The 15312-nt window shown below is 51.7% G+C and overlaps 1 protein-coding gene across 1 annotated transcript; it reads left to right on the top strand.

The window, feature by feature from the left end:
• Positions 1-282: 282 nt before the first annotated feature.
• Positions 283-14189, top strand: Eps8l1 (EPS8 like 1). The gene is made up of 19 exons (XM_055595633.1): positions 283-299; positions 3610-3650; positions 3947-4005; positions 4372-4533; positions 4765-4914; positions 5266-5348; positions 5657-5915; positions 6193-6319; positions 6509-6597; positions 6688-6762; positions 6866-7014; positions 9163-9304; positions 9413-9441; positions 11811-11940; positions 12038-12169; positions 12322-12430; positions 12568-12742; positions 13053-13185; positions 13271-14189. The coding sequence occupies exons 1-19, from the start codon at positions 283-285 to the stop codon at positions 13355-13357; spliced, it is 2148 nt and encodes a 715-aa protein (XP_055451608.1). The 3' UTR covers positions 13358-14189.
• Positions 14190-15312: the final 1123 nt, after the last annotated feature.

Here is a 15312-nt window from a genome sequence, read left to right as displayed (position 1 = left end):
TCAGGGTCTGAAAGAGGTCTGGAGCCTGGACTCCTGAGTCTAAGGGAGGGGCGCTGGGGTCTAAGGGAAGGGCGCTGGGGTCTGGACCCCTAGGTCTGAGTTCTGGGTCTGAAGAAGGGATCCCTGTGGCTAAAGAAGCGGGGGTGCGGGGTGGGGGGCGGATACTTGGTTTGAGAGAAGAAGGTTGGATTAGGGTCATGTGCCTGAAGCCAAGTCAGTCACTCAAGTCTTTGCCGGCTCTCAAGGCATCTCCAAGTGGATAGAGCACCTCATTCTGCCACCATGAGCACCGCCACAGGGTAAGTGCCCCCTGCCCTGCCGCCCTAGCCCCTCCTCCCTTCCCCCACACCTGCAGATCCTGTTTCCACAGTCCAATCTCTAGAGCTTCGGGAGGAATGCTCCCCTGCCTGCCCAGCCTGCGCTTGGGCGCTTGGGCACGGACAAAGCAGTTCCGTTGTAAATGTGGATACTCTACCGTGCTGTGGCTCTGACAGGGGCATGCCACCTCCTGGAACCCAGCCTCTCCTCTCGATAAACGGGAAGGGGGACATGTTTTGAGAGTCGACAGAATCATTCAGGACTCGGCCAACTGTCCCGTAGCAGGCACTCCATCTTTAGGAAGCCACTGTTCTGGCCTTTACCTTAGTGTTAAATATCGACCTTCTGCTAGAAAAGCAAGGCCAAGGACAGTGAAGACTCAAATCTCCTGGAGGGAGCAGGTGGAAAGCCAAACAAAGAAGTAGTGAGCTCTCCAGCTCAACCGTGATAAAACGTAGGGATATTCGACAAGCAGGATCAGGATAAAAAACAAGAGTCTAACTAGACTTGACCGCCTAGCTCTGACCCGCTGTTTTTCTGGTAGAAAGGGGGATTTTAAAAAGCTACAGGGAGTGGGGATGTAGCTCAGCTAGTAGAGCTTGCCTACCATGTATGAAACACTAGGGTCTAATCCACAGCACAAGGGCACATTAAAGCCAGCACTCAGGAAACAGAGACGTGCTGGAGAAATGGCTCCGTGGTGAAGAGTGCTAGCTGCTGTTCCAGAGGACCCGGGTTCAATCTCCAGCATCCACATGACAGCTCTCAACTGTCTGTAAATCTAGTTCTAAGGGATATGAGACCTCACAGAGAGGTCTATACATACATATAGGCAAAACATCTATGCACAAAAAATAAATAAATCTTTTTAGAAAAGAAAACTGGCAGAGACACTGTTTCAAAAAACATATAAATAATAATTTGTTATTTCTTAAATTAATACTTTATTAAATATATGATAATGATTATACCTGTATTCCCAGTACTTGGAATGTAAAGGCAGGAGGATCAAGAGTTTAAAGTCATCCTCAGCTTTGGGGCTAGCCTGGGCTATATGTGCCTCTATCTCAACAACAACAACAACAAAGAATTATTGCAAGTGGTAATTTTGAGAGGAAACTGAGAACAGGAAGAGACCAGGAATGACTGCCTGGGATGATCTGAACCATAGTGGGAGGGGAAGGAGGTAATTCCATGCCTACTCTAGCTCCTGAAAGTTGTATCAGTTCCCATTGATTGAGCAACCACTGTGTGCTAAGCTCTGTGCAGCAACGTAATTAGAATGATACCTATTACTGAGACTGAAAAACACTTCACCTACTGTGTTGAATTTGTACAGCAGCCACACCAGGTAGATGTTGTGATATGTTACAGGAAGGGAAACTGAGGTAGGAAAGATTAGGTCCCCTTACCAGAGTCTGGTAGGGTCGTTTGTTTGTTGCAGGTTTATTTATGTGTGTGTCTGACTTTGGGTCTGTGCACATGTGTGCAGTGCCTGCAGAAGTCAGAAGAAAGTGTTGGATCTCCTGGGGCTGGAGTTCCAGGCGGCTGTGAACTGCCTGGCGGGGCTGTTGGGAGCTGCTCTTGAATCCTTTCAAAGAGTAGTGCTTGTGTGTAACTGCTCAGCCAGCCCTTCAGCCCGAGATTTTATTTGTCTGTGTTTTTTGTTTGTTGCTTGGTTGGTTTTTGTTTTGCTATTGTTTTGTTTACAGTGTCTTGCTCTTGTTTTCTGTTGTTTTGTGTTTTTTGTTTTGTTTTGTTTTTTGAGACAGGGTTTCACTATGTAGCCCTGGCTAGCCTCACACTTCTCTGTCTCCTGAGTTTTGGGATGATATGTGTGTACCAATCACTCCATTCTCTACCCTTCATCTTTGTATTACCCAGGATTACCCAAAGGAACAGAACTGATAAAATGAATATACACACTCACACAACTTATTAGAATGGCTTGCATGCTGTGGTCTGAGAGAAAAGTCGAAAACCTGGTATTTGTTTAGTACACCAGACTGGGCATGTGAGCAGTCCCAGTCTGGTGCTGGAGTCTCCAGGAATCACTAGAGAGCTGCTGGCCTTGGATCTACATTAGAATTCTGAAGAAATATCTTCTAACATGAGCAAAGGGTGCCTCAGATGAACAGAACAGATGAACTGGCCAGCGAGAGTGAGCGCAGGCAGGCAAAAAGGCATCTCCTTCTTCCATGTCCTTCTATGTGGCTGCCACCTCAAGTGTGGTCCAGACTTAGGATGGTTCTTCCCACATCAAACGTTCCAACCTAGAAAGTCCCTCATAGATGTGCGCAACACATTGAATTTTAGTTGATTCCAGATGTAGTCACATTGACAACCAAGCTTAGCCATCAGTCTTTTTAAAGTCATAAATGTATCTCTCTCTCTGATGTGTGTTGGGGAAGGGTGCTTCATAGGCTAAAAAGAAGGCATTGGTCTCCTGAAGCTGGATTTACAGGTAGTTGTGAGCAGCTTGGCCTGACTGCCCAGAACTAACCACTAAGCCAACTCTCCAGTGTCATCTGCTCCATGAATTTGAACCCAGAGCTGGATATTGTGGTGCATTCCTGTATTCCCAGCACACTGGCAGCAGAGGCAGTGAGAACAGAAGTTCAAGACCATCCTCAGCTACATAGTGATCTCAAGATCCTATCTCAAAAATGCAAAAAAGCATTTTTATTAAGAGGGAGAGAGAAAGAGAGATTCATAGTAGTACATGCCCTTAATTCAAGCAGAAGCAGGAGGATCTCTATGAGTCTGAGGCCTGGTCTACATAGTGATTTTCCAAACAGCCAGAGCTACATTGGGAGACCTCATTCAAGGTGAGAGGAAGAGAGAGAAATGAAGAGGCAGAGACAGAGAGAGGCAGACAAAATATTTGCATCCAGGTCTATGTGATATGGAGGTCTCTGCCCCACACATTATCACATCATACCATCTATTTACTTTATTTGGTTTTGGTTTTTTGAGACAAAGTTTCTCTGTGTAGCCTTAGCTGTCCTAGAACTCCCTTTGTAGACCAGGCTGGCCTCAGTACAGAACTCACAAAGATCCGCCTGCCTCTGCCTCCCAAGTGCTGGGATTACAGGCGTGCCTTATCAGGCCTGGCAGGCCTGGCTTCATACCATTCTCTTAAACACCAGCATTGCCCTGCTCTCACCTGACCAAACCTTCCATGGCTCTCCATTACACTCCCTGATGCTTTGCCTGTCATTCCTGCAGCATCTCTCACCAGCCTCAACATCCTGCTAACCCCTTGGTTTTTTTTTTTTTTTTCTTTGCTAGGCCTGAAGCTGCACCCAAACCAAATGCAAAGTCTATCTATGGTAAGCTTGTGGGTGAAGGAGACCAAGAATAAGGGTCTTGGGAGAAGAGAGAATATAGCCTGTGCTCTTGGGTCTGATGGAGGGGGGTATTGAATCTAGACTTTTGGATCTTAGGAAGAAGGGCTAGGGTCTGTATTCCTGAATCTGAGGGAGGAGGCTAGGGTCTGTGCTTTTGGGTCTAAGGGAGGAGGCTGGGGTTTAGACTCCTGGGTCTGAGAAAGGAGGGCTGGGGTCAGGATCTAAGGAACAAGACTAAAGTCTGACTCCTGTGTACACTTTGCTCTCCCCTCCCTTAGAACAGAGAAAACGTTACTCCACTGTGGTTATGGCCGACGTGTCCCAGTACCATGTCAATGTGAGTTTGGGGTCTGTGTTTCCCTAAGGTGTCTCTTGGGGAGAAGTGAGCCTGAAATGACAGGGCCTTTGAAAACAGATGGCCCATCAAGCAGAAAAGACTCTAGGAAAACTCAGACCTTCTCTCCCCACTGACATTGCCCTCATTGCCTGAGACCTCAGTTCCATCAGATCTTCCGCTGAGCCATCCCCAGTGCTGGACACGGGGCCAAACAATCTGGAGTCCTGTGTCTGAGGGACCAAGGAAAGCAACCTTGGGGAAGCAAGGCGAGGCTGAACTGCGAGTCTGCCTCGGGATTCCCTTAGCCACGCGGCACGAGCCTGGCGTTGCCTGGGACTCACTGCTTTCCTATCTCACTCCTGCTAGCACCTGGTCACCTTCTGCTTGGGGGAGGAAGATGGCGTACACACCGTGGAAGACGCTTCCAGAAAGCTGGCCGTCATGGACAGCCAGGGGCGCGTCTGGGCCCAGGAGATGCTACTGAGGGTGTCACCTGGCCATATCACTCTGCTAGATCCTGTCTCCAAGGTGCCAGGGAGTACGGGGGTGGAAAGAGCAACGGGGCTGGAATCAGAGCACGAATCTTGGCTCCTAAGCCTCCTTCCCTTGTGAACCTTGGCAAGCTGTCTTTAAGCAGGGTGTTATTTTAAACAAGCTGGCTTAAAACAGGCCCCTAAACTCTTGCAGTTGCCTTGCCCTAGCTCCCGCACAACTGTAGTGGTATCAGGAGTCCGTTTACCCTGCCGTCCTGTCCTGCAGGAGGAACTGGAGTCATATCCCCTTGACGCCATAGTACGCTGCGATGCGGTGATGCTCCGAGGCCGGAGCCGCTCGCTGCTGCTCCTGGTGTGCCAAGAGCCAGAGCGAGCACAGCCAGATGTCCATTTCTTCCAGGGCCTGCTCCTCGGGGTGAGTGGGCGTGGCTCCAGGTGGCCTTTGGTGGGGGGAGTCAAAGGCGTGGCTTCTGTTGGGGGCGGGGCCTATGACAAACAGGGTCTGGGAGGGAGCCGGGTTTGAGGGCATTTTGAAATCTGGACAAAGACTGAACGTAACGATAGGAAGAAGACTCAGGCGAAAGGCTAAGATACTCTCAGACCTTGTAAAACAGAAGAATGGTCTGAGGAACAGGCAGAACCAAGATGAGGGCCCATGGGTTTCGTCCAAGACAGCCACAGCCGGAGGCGGGGCGCTGAGAACAAGAGTGGCGGGAGCGGGCAAGGATGGGGCTTAAGAGGGGAGACCTTAAAGTATGATTGACAGGCGGAGCTGATCCGTGAGGACATCCAAGGGGCTCTGCAGAATTACCGCTCCGGACGCGGGGAACGCAGGGCGGCCGCGCTCAGGTGAGGAGAAGGAGAAAGCAGGTGCCGAGCGCTCTGGAAAACATTCTCCCGTCTATGGGTCTCCTTCTCCTCAGCTAAGAAATTGGCTTGATAGAGCAGCCTAGAGAGTTGAATGTGGTCACAAGTACCTGTAGCTCCTAGACCAGGTGACCTTCTCCAATCCTCTACTTTAGCCTGTCTTGGTTTTCTGTTTTCTCCATCTTCGTGTCCAATTTCTCACTACAGTATGCCCAGCCTACAGTTGACCCCCTGTCTCTGTCCCTGGCCCCATCGGTTGCCCCAGCCTCAGTTTCCCTCTTCTTACTCAGGGCGACGCAGGAGGAGTTGCAACGTGGCGCCTCCCCTGCTACGGAGACCCCGCCCTTACAGCGTCGCCCGTCAGTCCGCGCGGTGATCAGCTCGGTAGAGCCATCCGCCGGCCGCGGGCGACCCCAGGTGGAGCCAATTCCAGAGACCGAAGACGCGAGGAGACCCGACCCAGCTCGCACGAGAAGCGCGGAGCCTACCTCCCCGGACCTGGGCCCACGCGGTCCTGAGCTGGCGGGTCTGCAAGCGGAGCGGGACGTGGTAAGCTTGCGTGAGAGGCACCAGCTTGGGGGAAGGGATTCCCACGACAATCAAGTCGGAATAGGGTTGGGGGCGAAATTCAGGAACGTGCCTCCTCTAGGTGTGACATTCTGACAAGGCGCCGGCCTCGGGGCTGGGGTCTTTGGTATAGATCAGCCGCGGCTCCGGTTATGGGCGTGGCCTGACGTAGCGGGTGTGTCCAGTTAGGAGACCTGGACTTGACTGGACTTGACCAGTCTGAGACTCAGGGGCACCACTCTTGTCCGTCGTACCGCAGGATATCCTGAACCACGTGTTTGACGACGTGGAGAGTTTTGTATCCAGACTGCAAAAGTCAGCAGAGGCTGCCCGGGTTTTGGAGCACCGCGAGCGCGGCCGCAGGACACGACGCCGAGCTCCTGGAGGTAAAGGGCCTCCATGTAGAACCAGAACACACCTTCCTGGATGAGGTCCAGATATTCCCTCTCCCGGGGTCTCCCACCACTCACCAGGTCTGACTTCCTAAGGCCATATGTTTGAGCGTTTGCTCCTTTGGAGCTATTATCTAATGCTGTCCGGGTGTCCCCACCTACTCACCTGCTCCCCAACCACAGAGGGCTTGCTGACGCTGAGGGCCAAGCCTCCCACCGAGGCTGAATACACCGACGTGCTTCAGAAAATCAAATACGCCTTCAGTCTGCTGGTGAGGACACAACCATTTCTAGGCATCAATGGCATGTGGGCACTGTGACTCTGACCCGTCCATCTGTGCAATGACCTCCTTCCACTCCAGGCCCGGTTGAGAGGCAACATCGCCAATCCCTCCTCTGCAGAGCTGTTGCACTTTCTGTTCGGGCCTCTGCAGATGGTGAGACCCGTTCCCAGCCCTCGGATCCCCCACCCCTGCTTTGGAAGGCTTAGGATTAGACTTCAAGGTCTTGTTGGCATGCTCACTCCCGTTTGCCTGGCAGATCGTGAATACTTCAGGAGGCCCTGAGTTCGCGAGCAGCGTGCGACGACCACATCTGACATTGGAGGCTGTGGCGCTGCTCCGCGACAATGTCACTCCTCGTGAAAACACCTTGTGGACGTCGCTTGGGGACTCCTGGACCCGCCCAGGGTGAGAGGGGAAGCTTGAGGTAGAGGCCAGACTTGGCGTGCGGGATGCTGCTAAATAAATTGAGGAGGGATGTGATTTAAGGGAAATGCCAGGATTCATTTGGAGAAAAAGCCGGAAAGTAGCGTGAATGGAAGGTTTAAGATCTAATCAGAGTCAGATTGAAGCAAAAAGCAGAGGCCTCGAGAATTTAGAGACTACAAGGCAAGGAGGAGTGTCTAGGTGAGTATGGGACCCAGCCACATGGAAAAGGCAGGATGTATGGCCTGTGTCTCCTAAAGGCTTGGAGTGGAAGGGCGTCTGTGCTAGGAGGCCCTCTTCAGGGCAGAGTCGAGCCCAAGACTGGGAGTGTGTCGAAGGGCAAGATGGATTGATATAACTATTTAAAAAGTAGCTGGGGGATGGGAGGCTGGAGAGATGGCTCAGAAGTTAAGAGCACTGGGTGCTCTTCCAAACATCCTGAGTTCAATTCCCAGCAACCACATGGCTGTTCACAACCATCTATAATGAGGTCTGGTGTCCTCTTCTGATGGGAAGGCACACATGCAGACAGGAAAATAATTTTTTTTTAAAACAGTATGTTTTTTTTTTAACAATGTATTTATTTTTATTTTATGTACACTGGTATTTTGACTGCATGAATGTCTGTGTGAGGGTGTCGGATTCCCTGGAACTGGAGATACAGACAATTGTGAACTGCCATATGGGTGCTGGGAATTGAACCCAGGCCCTCTAGAACAGCAGTCAGTGCCATCTCTCCAACCCCAGGAAAATAAATCTTAAAAAAAAAAAAAAAAAGTAGCTTAGGCACTTGGGCTTAGTGGCACACACCTGTAATCCCAGCTCTTGGGAAGTGGGGAAGGACTGTCAGAAGTTGAAAATCACCTTTCAGTAGAGGAGACCCTGTCTGGAACTTACATAAATGTGAACACAGAGATTTGCCTCTACAAAATTCTCCTCTGACTCACATGTGCTCACCCACACCGTCACAATAATAAGTAAGTAGATAAATATTTTATGTAATCAAGTACTTAAGAAATAGTCAGGAGGATGTCTGGTAGTCAAGGGCAGCTACTCTAAATAAGCTAGTTTAGGCCAGCCAGGGTTGTCCATCAGGACTGCTCCAACCCTGTACCCTCTAAAACAGAAAAAGCTTTGGCCTCAGAGATTGGACGAGGCATAATAGGGCAATCAGTGTGGTTAGAAATATAATTAATGGGTGGTTAGGGCACATTCTGCGCTTCCAGAGGATCTGGGTTGAATTCCCAGCACCCACAGGGGGCTCACGACTGCTCATAACTCCAATTTCAGGGACTGTGATGCCCTCTTCTGCCCTCCATGAGCAGCGGGCACACACGAGGCACACATTTACGCGCATGCAAGCAGAGCATCATACACACAAGTGCTTTATTTATCTGTGTCTATTTGTAGGGTTATTTATATTTATCTATCTGTGTTTATTTATTTTTAATTTTTTCCTAGACAGGGTTTTTCTGTGTAGCCATGGCTGTCCCAGAACTCTGTTAACTAGACTAGCCTCAGAAATCCACCGCCTGCCTCTGCCTCTGCCTCAGAGCGCTGGGATTAAAGACGTACACCACCACCACCCGGGTTAATTTTTTAATAAAGAAATATAATGTCCTGAGTAGGGTTTAGAGGGTAGAAGCAGATAAAGAGAGATGAAGTTAAGAATTGTGAGGATAGCTTTTGGATCACTTTCCCCTAACTGGGCTGCCTTAGCTGGCCTCAGTGCAAGAGGCTGCACTTAGTCCTCATGCCACTTGATGTGGGTTTATGGCTCAAAGAAAGGCTCGCCTTATCTGAGAAGGGGAGGAGCGAAGGGGAAAAAGGGTTGGTAGGGTGGGACCAGGTGGAGAGAAGGGAGCAGCCTGCGATGGGGATGTAAAAGAGAGAGAGAGAGAGAGAGAGAGAGAGAGAGAGAGAGAAAGAAAGAAAGAAAGAAAGAAAGAAAGAAAGAAAGAAAGAAAGAAAGAAAGAAAGAAAGAAAGAAAGAAAGAAAAAGAAAAGGAAAGGAAAAGGAGGAAAAAAAGAATTGTGAGGATAGAGCCAGGTTTGCAGGAAAAGAGAATTTTTGTGAACTAGTGCCCGGCCTTCGTTTGACCTAACCTTCGAGTGTGTCCCTGACCACAGGGTGGAGCTGCCTCCGGAAGAAGGGTCTCAATACAATCCGGAATTCTACAGCGGCTGGGAGCCCCCGGCCACTGACCCGCAGGGCCGCGCCTGGGAGGACCCAGTGGAAAAACAGCTACAGCATGAGAAGCGGCGCAGGCAGGTGAGGCGGAGCTGCCAGGGAAGCACTAGGCTTCCCCTATCCGCACAACTGCGGTGAGCCAGGAACTCTGAGGTCTAACCTGCCTGACCCCAAACTCTCTTCCCACAGCAAAGCGCCCCCCAGGTCGCTGTCAATGGGTGAGTGTCCGCCTCAGGGCGGCCAGGGGCGGGGTTGGGAGGGCTGAGTCCCGGGGTCACCCCGGCGCTGACTCCGACCCTTCCCTTTTTTCTTGTCTTTTTTTTCTCCCCCTCTGCCTTCCCGGCTCTTTGCAGGTGGGTGAGGTGGTGAGGAGGCGGGGCCGGGGCGGGGTAGGGGGAGGAGGAAGGAGGGAGGGGGAGGAGCCCAGATCTCCGGGTCTAAGGGAAGAGGGAACGGAAGCTGTAAGAGTGGGTGTGTCTAAGGGCTTGAAGTCTGGTATTCTCAAAAGACTGAAAAAGTGCAGTTTGGTGTTCTGGAACCTAGGAAGGCACCACGCTGGGTCCCGAGAGCACAGAGCACTGGATATTAGGGAAAAGATGGAAACCTAAACACAGGGTTGGTACTTCTAGAGGCTGGGGAGCTTGAGGAAACGTTAGAGACCGCTGGCATCTCAGGGCTGCTAACGGAGGTGGGACTTTTGGCTTCTGAATGCTCTAAGGAACAGCGCCTACTGGGAGCAAACGGGAACGCTAGCGGGGTTGAAAGGACCCAGGGACTTGAAGGTTAAGACCTGGACTCCTGCCTACTTGGCTGGGAAGAAAAGAACTAGGGACCTAAATTTATGGTTCTACCAAAATGTGGAATCCAAAATGTAGGTCCAGGGGAGGAAGATGATGTAGAGGAGTCACAACTCTAGGGTTGCAGATAAGGGTCAGGAGTGGAGGAAGTGGATGATAGAGCTGGGGAAGATGAATGGGGTCTAAGTGGGGGCCCCAGCAGAGGGTCTCAGCAAGGACGGCACACTGGGACCTGTCAGCCCCACACAGGGGGTGCTGTGGCCCTGAAGAGCCCCCCTCTCCCTTGCACAGGTAGGCCTGATCCGGGATGAGGTCTCTCTTGTTGGGGGGCCAGAGCCAACTGTCCCCCAAGTTGCCTGGTGTTGCAGGACCCTCGCCTCTGTCTGCCTGCTTCTGAACCTTGGGCTCGGCACCTCCAGCTTTTTACTTACCTTCTCTGACTATAATTTCTTTGCCTGGAAATATGAGAACCTCTGATGTTGTGGCTCAGCTTGAGTTCAAACCCAGATGCATGCAGAGCAGTTTAGAGTGATGCAGAACAAGGACTGCCAGGAGCCAGCTAAGTCACACCCATAAAGCAGCTCACAACCATCTATAAATCCAATCCCAGGAGATCCAACACTCTCCTTAGTCTCTGTAGGCACCAGGCACAAGACTTAAATCCTGACAAACACATCTATATACATAAAATAGATGTAGTTCAGTGGCAGAGCATTTGCCTAGAATCCACCAGTAAAGGGTTGGGGGCACAGCTCAGGAGTAGAGTAACTGCCTGAGAATACAGAGGGGTTGGGAGTAGGGCTTAATGGTAGAATCATTGCCTAGAATCCAACCAATGAAGGGCTGTGGCCATGGTTGTAGAACCCTTTCCCAGGATCCATCATTGAAGGGCTGAACTGTGGCTCAGAAGAACACTTGCCTAGAATCTACCAGTGAGGGGCTGGGATATGGGTCCTAGGTACAGTGTCTGCCTAGCATGCATGAGGTACTGGGTCCAATCCCTCATACCACACAAAGGGTGGAAGGGGGATAATAGTGAGATCTCTGGAGAAGGAACTAAACAGGACCCAGATTTATGGGTAGCTCCAGGAGAACTGAACCTGAACATGACTGGCATGCAACGCAGCAGAAGCGTCAGCTATTGATTGGCAGTACAAGCGTAAGTGTTAGCTACTGTTTGAACCCTGCTCATTATCCTAGTGGATGATCCTATAGATCTTCTCCTTCTAGCTATCTGCTCTGAGTCCCACTGTCCTCACTTATCAAATGCAAGTGAGGGGCTGGAGAGATGGCTCAGAGGTTAAGAATACTCTCTGCTTTTGCAGAGGACCCAGGTTCAGTCCCCAGCACAACATGATGGCCCACGACTGTGTGTAACACCAAGCTCTAGGACAGTCTCTTCCAGACTGTGTCTACTGCACACAGGTGGTGCTCATGCATGCATGCAGGCAAAATACACACGAATGGTTAAGAACAATAAAAAATGCAAGTGAGGGACTGGGAGTGTAGCTCAGAAGTAAAGCACTTCCCTTGCATGTACAAGGCCCTGAGTTCAATCCCAGAATCCAATAAAGAATTGAAGAGTAACCAAAATACATCATGTTTACTGCATGGTGCCAGGCAAGGAAATGAGCTAACTATATTGAAGCTATGACTCCTAAGTCAAGTCTGCATTAACATATTAACCTAGGCCCCTGCTTGGCTCTAACCCCACTTCACATTAGCACCTTAGAATCCAGATCAGCAAGGCTGGCTACCTCCTTATCTCCTACCGGTTTCCTTCTCCCCAGTCATCAAGATCCAGGACTGGAAGCTGAGCCCCAGCTAGAAGAGAGAACCAGAAAGTGGGTTCTGTGTAATTATGACTTCCAGGCCCGAAACAGCAGTGAGCTGTCTGTCAAGCACCGAGACGTGTTGGAGGTTAGAGGGGTGGGAGCCACAGACCCTAGAATTGGCTAGTCCAGCCTAGACTAGGCATAGAACCAGGGCACGAATTTTCTGCTTATACTCCACCCAGGTCCTGGATGACAGGCGCAAATGGTGGAAGGTTCGAGACCATCAGGGACAGGAGGGCTATGTACCCTATAATATCCTGACACCCCACCCTGGACCGCAGGGGCAGTGCAGCCAAAGCCCTGAAAGAAGCCTTGTAAGTCAGAATATTCTTGCTACTTCAGGGAAAAGTGGGGGCAAGGTCCTAGGTCCTGGGGATGAGGGCAGAGAAAATCAGGTGTGAAAGGTACTGCTAGGAAGGAGAGTGTTTAGATGTTTAACCTTATCCCTTTCTCTTCGTCCCTCCAGGAGACTAGCACTCCGGCTCCCCCAGCTGAGCCAGCGCCAGCCCCTACTCAAGTGAGGCCACAGTGGGACAGCTGCGACACTCTCAACAGTTTGGACCCCATCGAGAAGGGTGAGTGGCGGAGAGTCATTCTGGGAAGTGATCCTTGTCTTCGCTTTTTAGGCTCCACACTGGGCACGCTAGAGGCTCCCGAACCCCTGGCCCCAGCACCCTGAGTGCACACTCCCTTCACGGTTTCCCTCCTGCAGAGAAATTCTCCCAGATGCTCTGTGTCAATGAGGAGCTGCAGGCGCGCCTGGCGCAGGGCCGTTCGGGTCCCTGCCGGGTAGTCCCGGGGCCCCGTGCTCCGGAGCCCCAACTCAGCCCGCGCTCTGAGGCCTCGGCGGTCCGTGCCTGGCTCCAGACCAAGGGCTTTAGCCCTGGGTGAGTGGGGTCTAGCTGCTAGTCTGCAGAGACAGATACCAGAGCTGGAAGTCGAGGCTCAGATTGGTCCAGGGTCGGGGAGGAGGAAACTATGGGCCAAGTTGCAACACCCCTGACAGTCTCCGATTGGAGACCACAGGGAAGTCCCATCCCCCTTCTGAACCCCAAGTCTCTGGAGCCTGAGCCCCTCAGCCCTAACTTCCTTGCCTGAGAGCTCTCTGATTGGATCAGCAGCTGGGTGGGTGTGACATGATGGTGCGGGGAGGGCTGAGGGAGCTTGAGCTAAAATGGCTCCTGCTGCCTTGCTCAGGACCGTGGACGCACTCGGCGTGCTGACCGGGGCACAGCTCTTCTCACTGCAAAAGGAAGAGTTGCGGGCAGTGTGCCCCGACGAAGGGGCGCGAGTGTACAGCCAAGTCACCGTGCAGCGCGCGCTGCTGGAGGTGAGACAATTGCTCTAATCGTAAGAGGCAGCGGAAGTCGCCCAGGATTCACTTGCTCAGGTCTTGATTTCCACCCCGCCCTCAGGACAGAGAAAAAGTGTCAGAGCTGGAGGCCGTGATGGAGAAGCAAAAGAAAAAAGTGGAAGGCGAGACGAAAACAGAAGTCATTTGACACTTCCTGGCTCGCTCACAGAAAGTGATTAGACGGCGGGGTTCCCAGCGCCCATAGGACAACAGTAGCCAGACTCCTCCCCATCGCCAGTGGCAGTAGATGCCCTAAAGGACTTCCTTTCCTGGTCTCCCTGCTACCTACCCTGGCAGGCAGACTGCACTGACACTGCTGACCGGAACCCTCCCAGAGGGACTGGGGAATGGAAGGGGGGGGGGGGGGGCGGAGTATAGAGACACTACCAGAGGGGCACGCCCAAGAGGCACAGTGAGGGATCCGTTGGGTTGTGATGTGCCATAAACAGCCTCCTTTTAGGCCATGTCCACCTGCTGTCCCCCTCTCTTGCTGGCTACCACCGAGCCAGGAATCTGGGAGATGCCACACATTTTCTCTCCGTAAGTCTGGAGAGAATACAGGTTTCTCCTAATCACCAGGCTATCTTCCCGCTAGCCCCACCTGCAACCTCTTTTTTTCAAAACCCTTCCCTGGCTCCTAGCTGTTCTCAGTCCGGTCATCTGGCTTATGAGGTTTTTCATTCAAACAAGGAGGGTGTCACTGCCCACCGTCCATTCTGGGCCAGCCCCTTCCATCACACACATTTCGCACTTCCTGCTTCTGCTAGTTGGAGCAGCCTTTATCATCCTGGCTCAACTCACCTACACACTGTTGATGCCTGCACCAGCCTCTGAGGATCCAGCTATGGAGATCTGGATGCTCCCTGGGCATGCTTACAGGCCCTTGGGTCTTCCTGTCCCCTCAAGAACAATCTCCCTGCCAGGTCCTGAAACTTGTCCCAGTTATCCAAGTGGCTTAAAAGATCTGGTTTTCTCACTCAGACTAGAACTCTCTAAGGTCTTTCTTTTCCTGCCATGGCGCTTCTCCCTGCATCCCTGAAACACTTCCAGAAGTCGCACCGGTAGATGGTCATTCTCCACTCCTGGAGCAGCTCAGTCTTTAGCTGGGCCACCAGGTGGCGCCCCTCAAATCCAACCCAAAGAGCCAGCCCTGGGCTGACCGCTTCACTAGAATACCTTCCCCCTAGGACACAGCCTCTACAGAGCCCCAATACCCATTCCCTGACTACCTCAAGCATGCCCCTTTGCTTCTCCTAGCACATGAGATAAAACCTAATTCCAGTGTAACAGCTGATGGCCTACGACCACTCCAAGCTTAGTGCTTTCTCCCTCTTCGGGACTCCAGGCATTGGTTCATGCTGGTGGTTCTGCCAGGAATATCCTCCTGTCCTTGTGGAGTCTAATCGCAGCCTGGGCCATCACTCCTTATGCCAGGGTTGGTTGATTTTGTTGGACACAGTCTGCATATAGCCTCAAATGATCCAATCTCCTGTTTCAGTTTCCTGAACCCAGGGATTACTGGCAGATAGATGCCCTGCTGCCACCCTCTTCTAATAGTGAAACCAAAACTACAAGCAGTTCCCCAAACTGGATTTCATGGGCTGCTGACTGAAATGCAGCAGGAACTGCCTGTAGCTCCCTGTGGTCTGGAATCGATCCTGACTCCACCCTTTGCTGATCACAGGGGGACCTGTTACAACTCAAGTCAGATGGTAATCTGGTGGCCAGACCTCCACCCTCAGAGCTTAAGTCCTTAGCAGAGCCATGTCTCTGCACCTCAGCAGGCCAGACCTACGCTACCCCACGACCTTTGCATTCATGGTTCTCGTCATGCAATGTGCTTCCTTCAGATGTATGGCTCACTCTGCCACCTGTTAGTATCTGTCTGTGCTGCCTGTCTCGGGGACTACTTTGACTATCATGACCACCACACATGCACCAGAAACACCCACATCAGCCATACCATGCACCACACACCACATATCCAAAGTCCACCAAAACACCACACTGCCCTCTCCCCTGTGGAGAAAGTGCTGTGCTTTCTCCACAGCACTAAAGCTGAAATCCACGCATTGGCTGCCTCCCTCCTACAGTGCATGGGCT

The sequence above is a fragment of the Psammomys obesus genome, unplaced genomic scaffold (assembly GCF_907164565.1).
Source record: "Psammomys obesus unplaced genomic scaffold, mPsaObe1.curated_primary_1811, whole genome shotgun sequence".
Classification (NCBI taxonomy): Eukaryota; Metazoa; Chordata; class Mammalia; order Rodentia; family Muridae; genus Psammomys; species Psammomys obesus.
The sequence above is the reverse complement of the archived record's forward strand: the minus strand, read 5'-3'. Positions and strand labels throughout refer to the sequence as shown.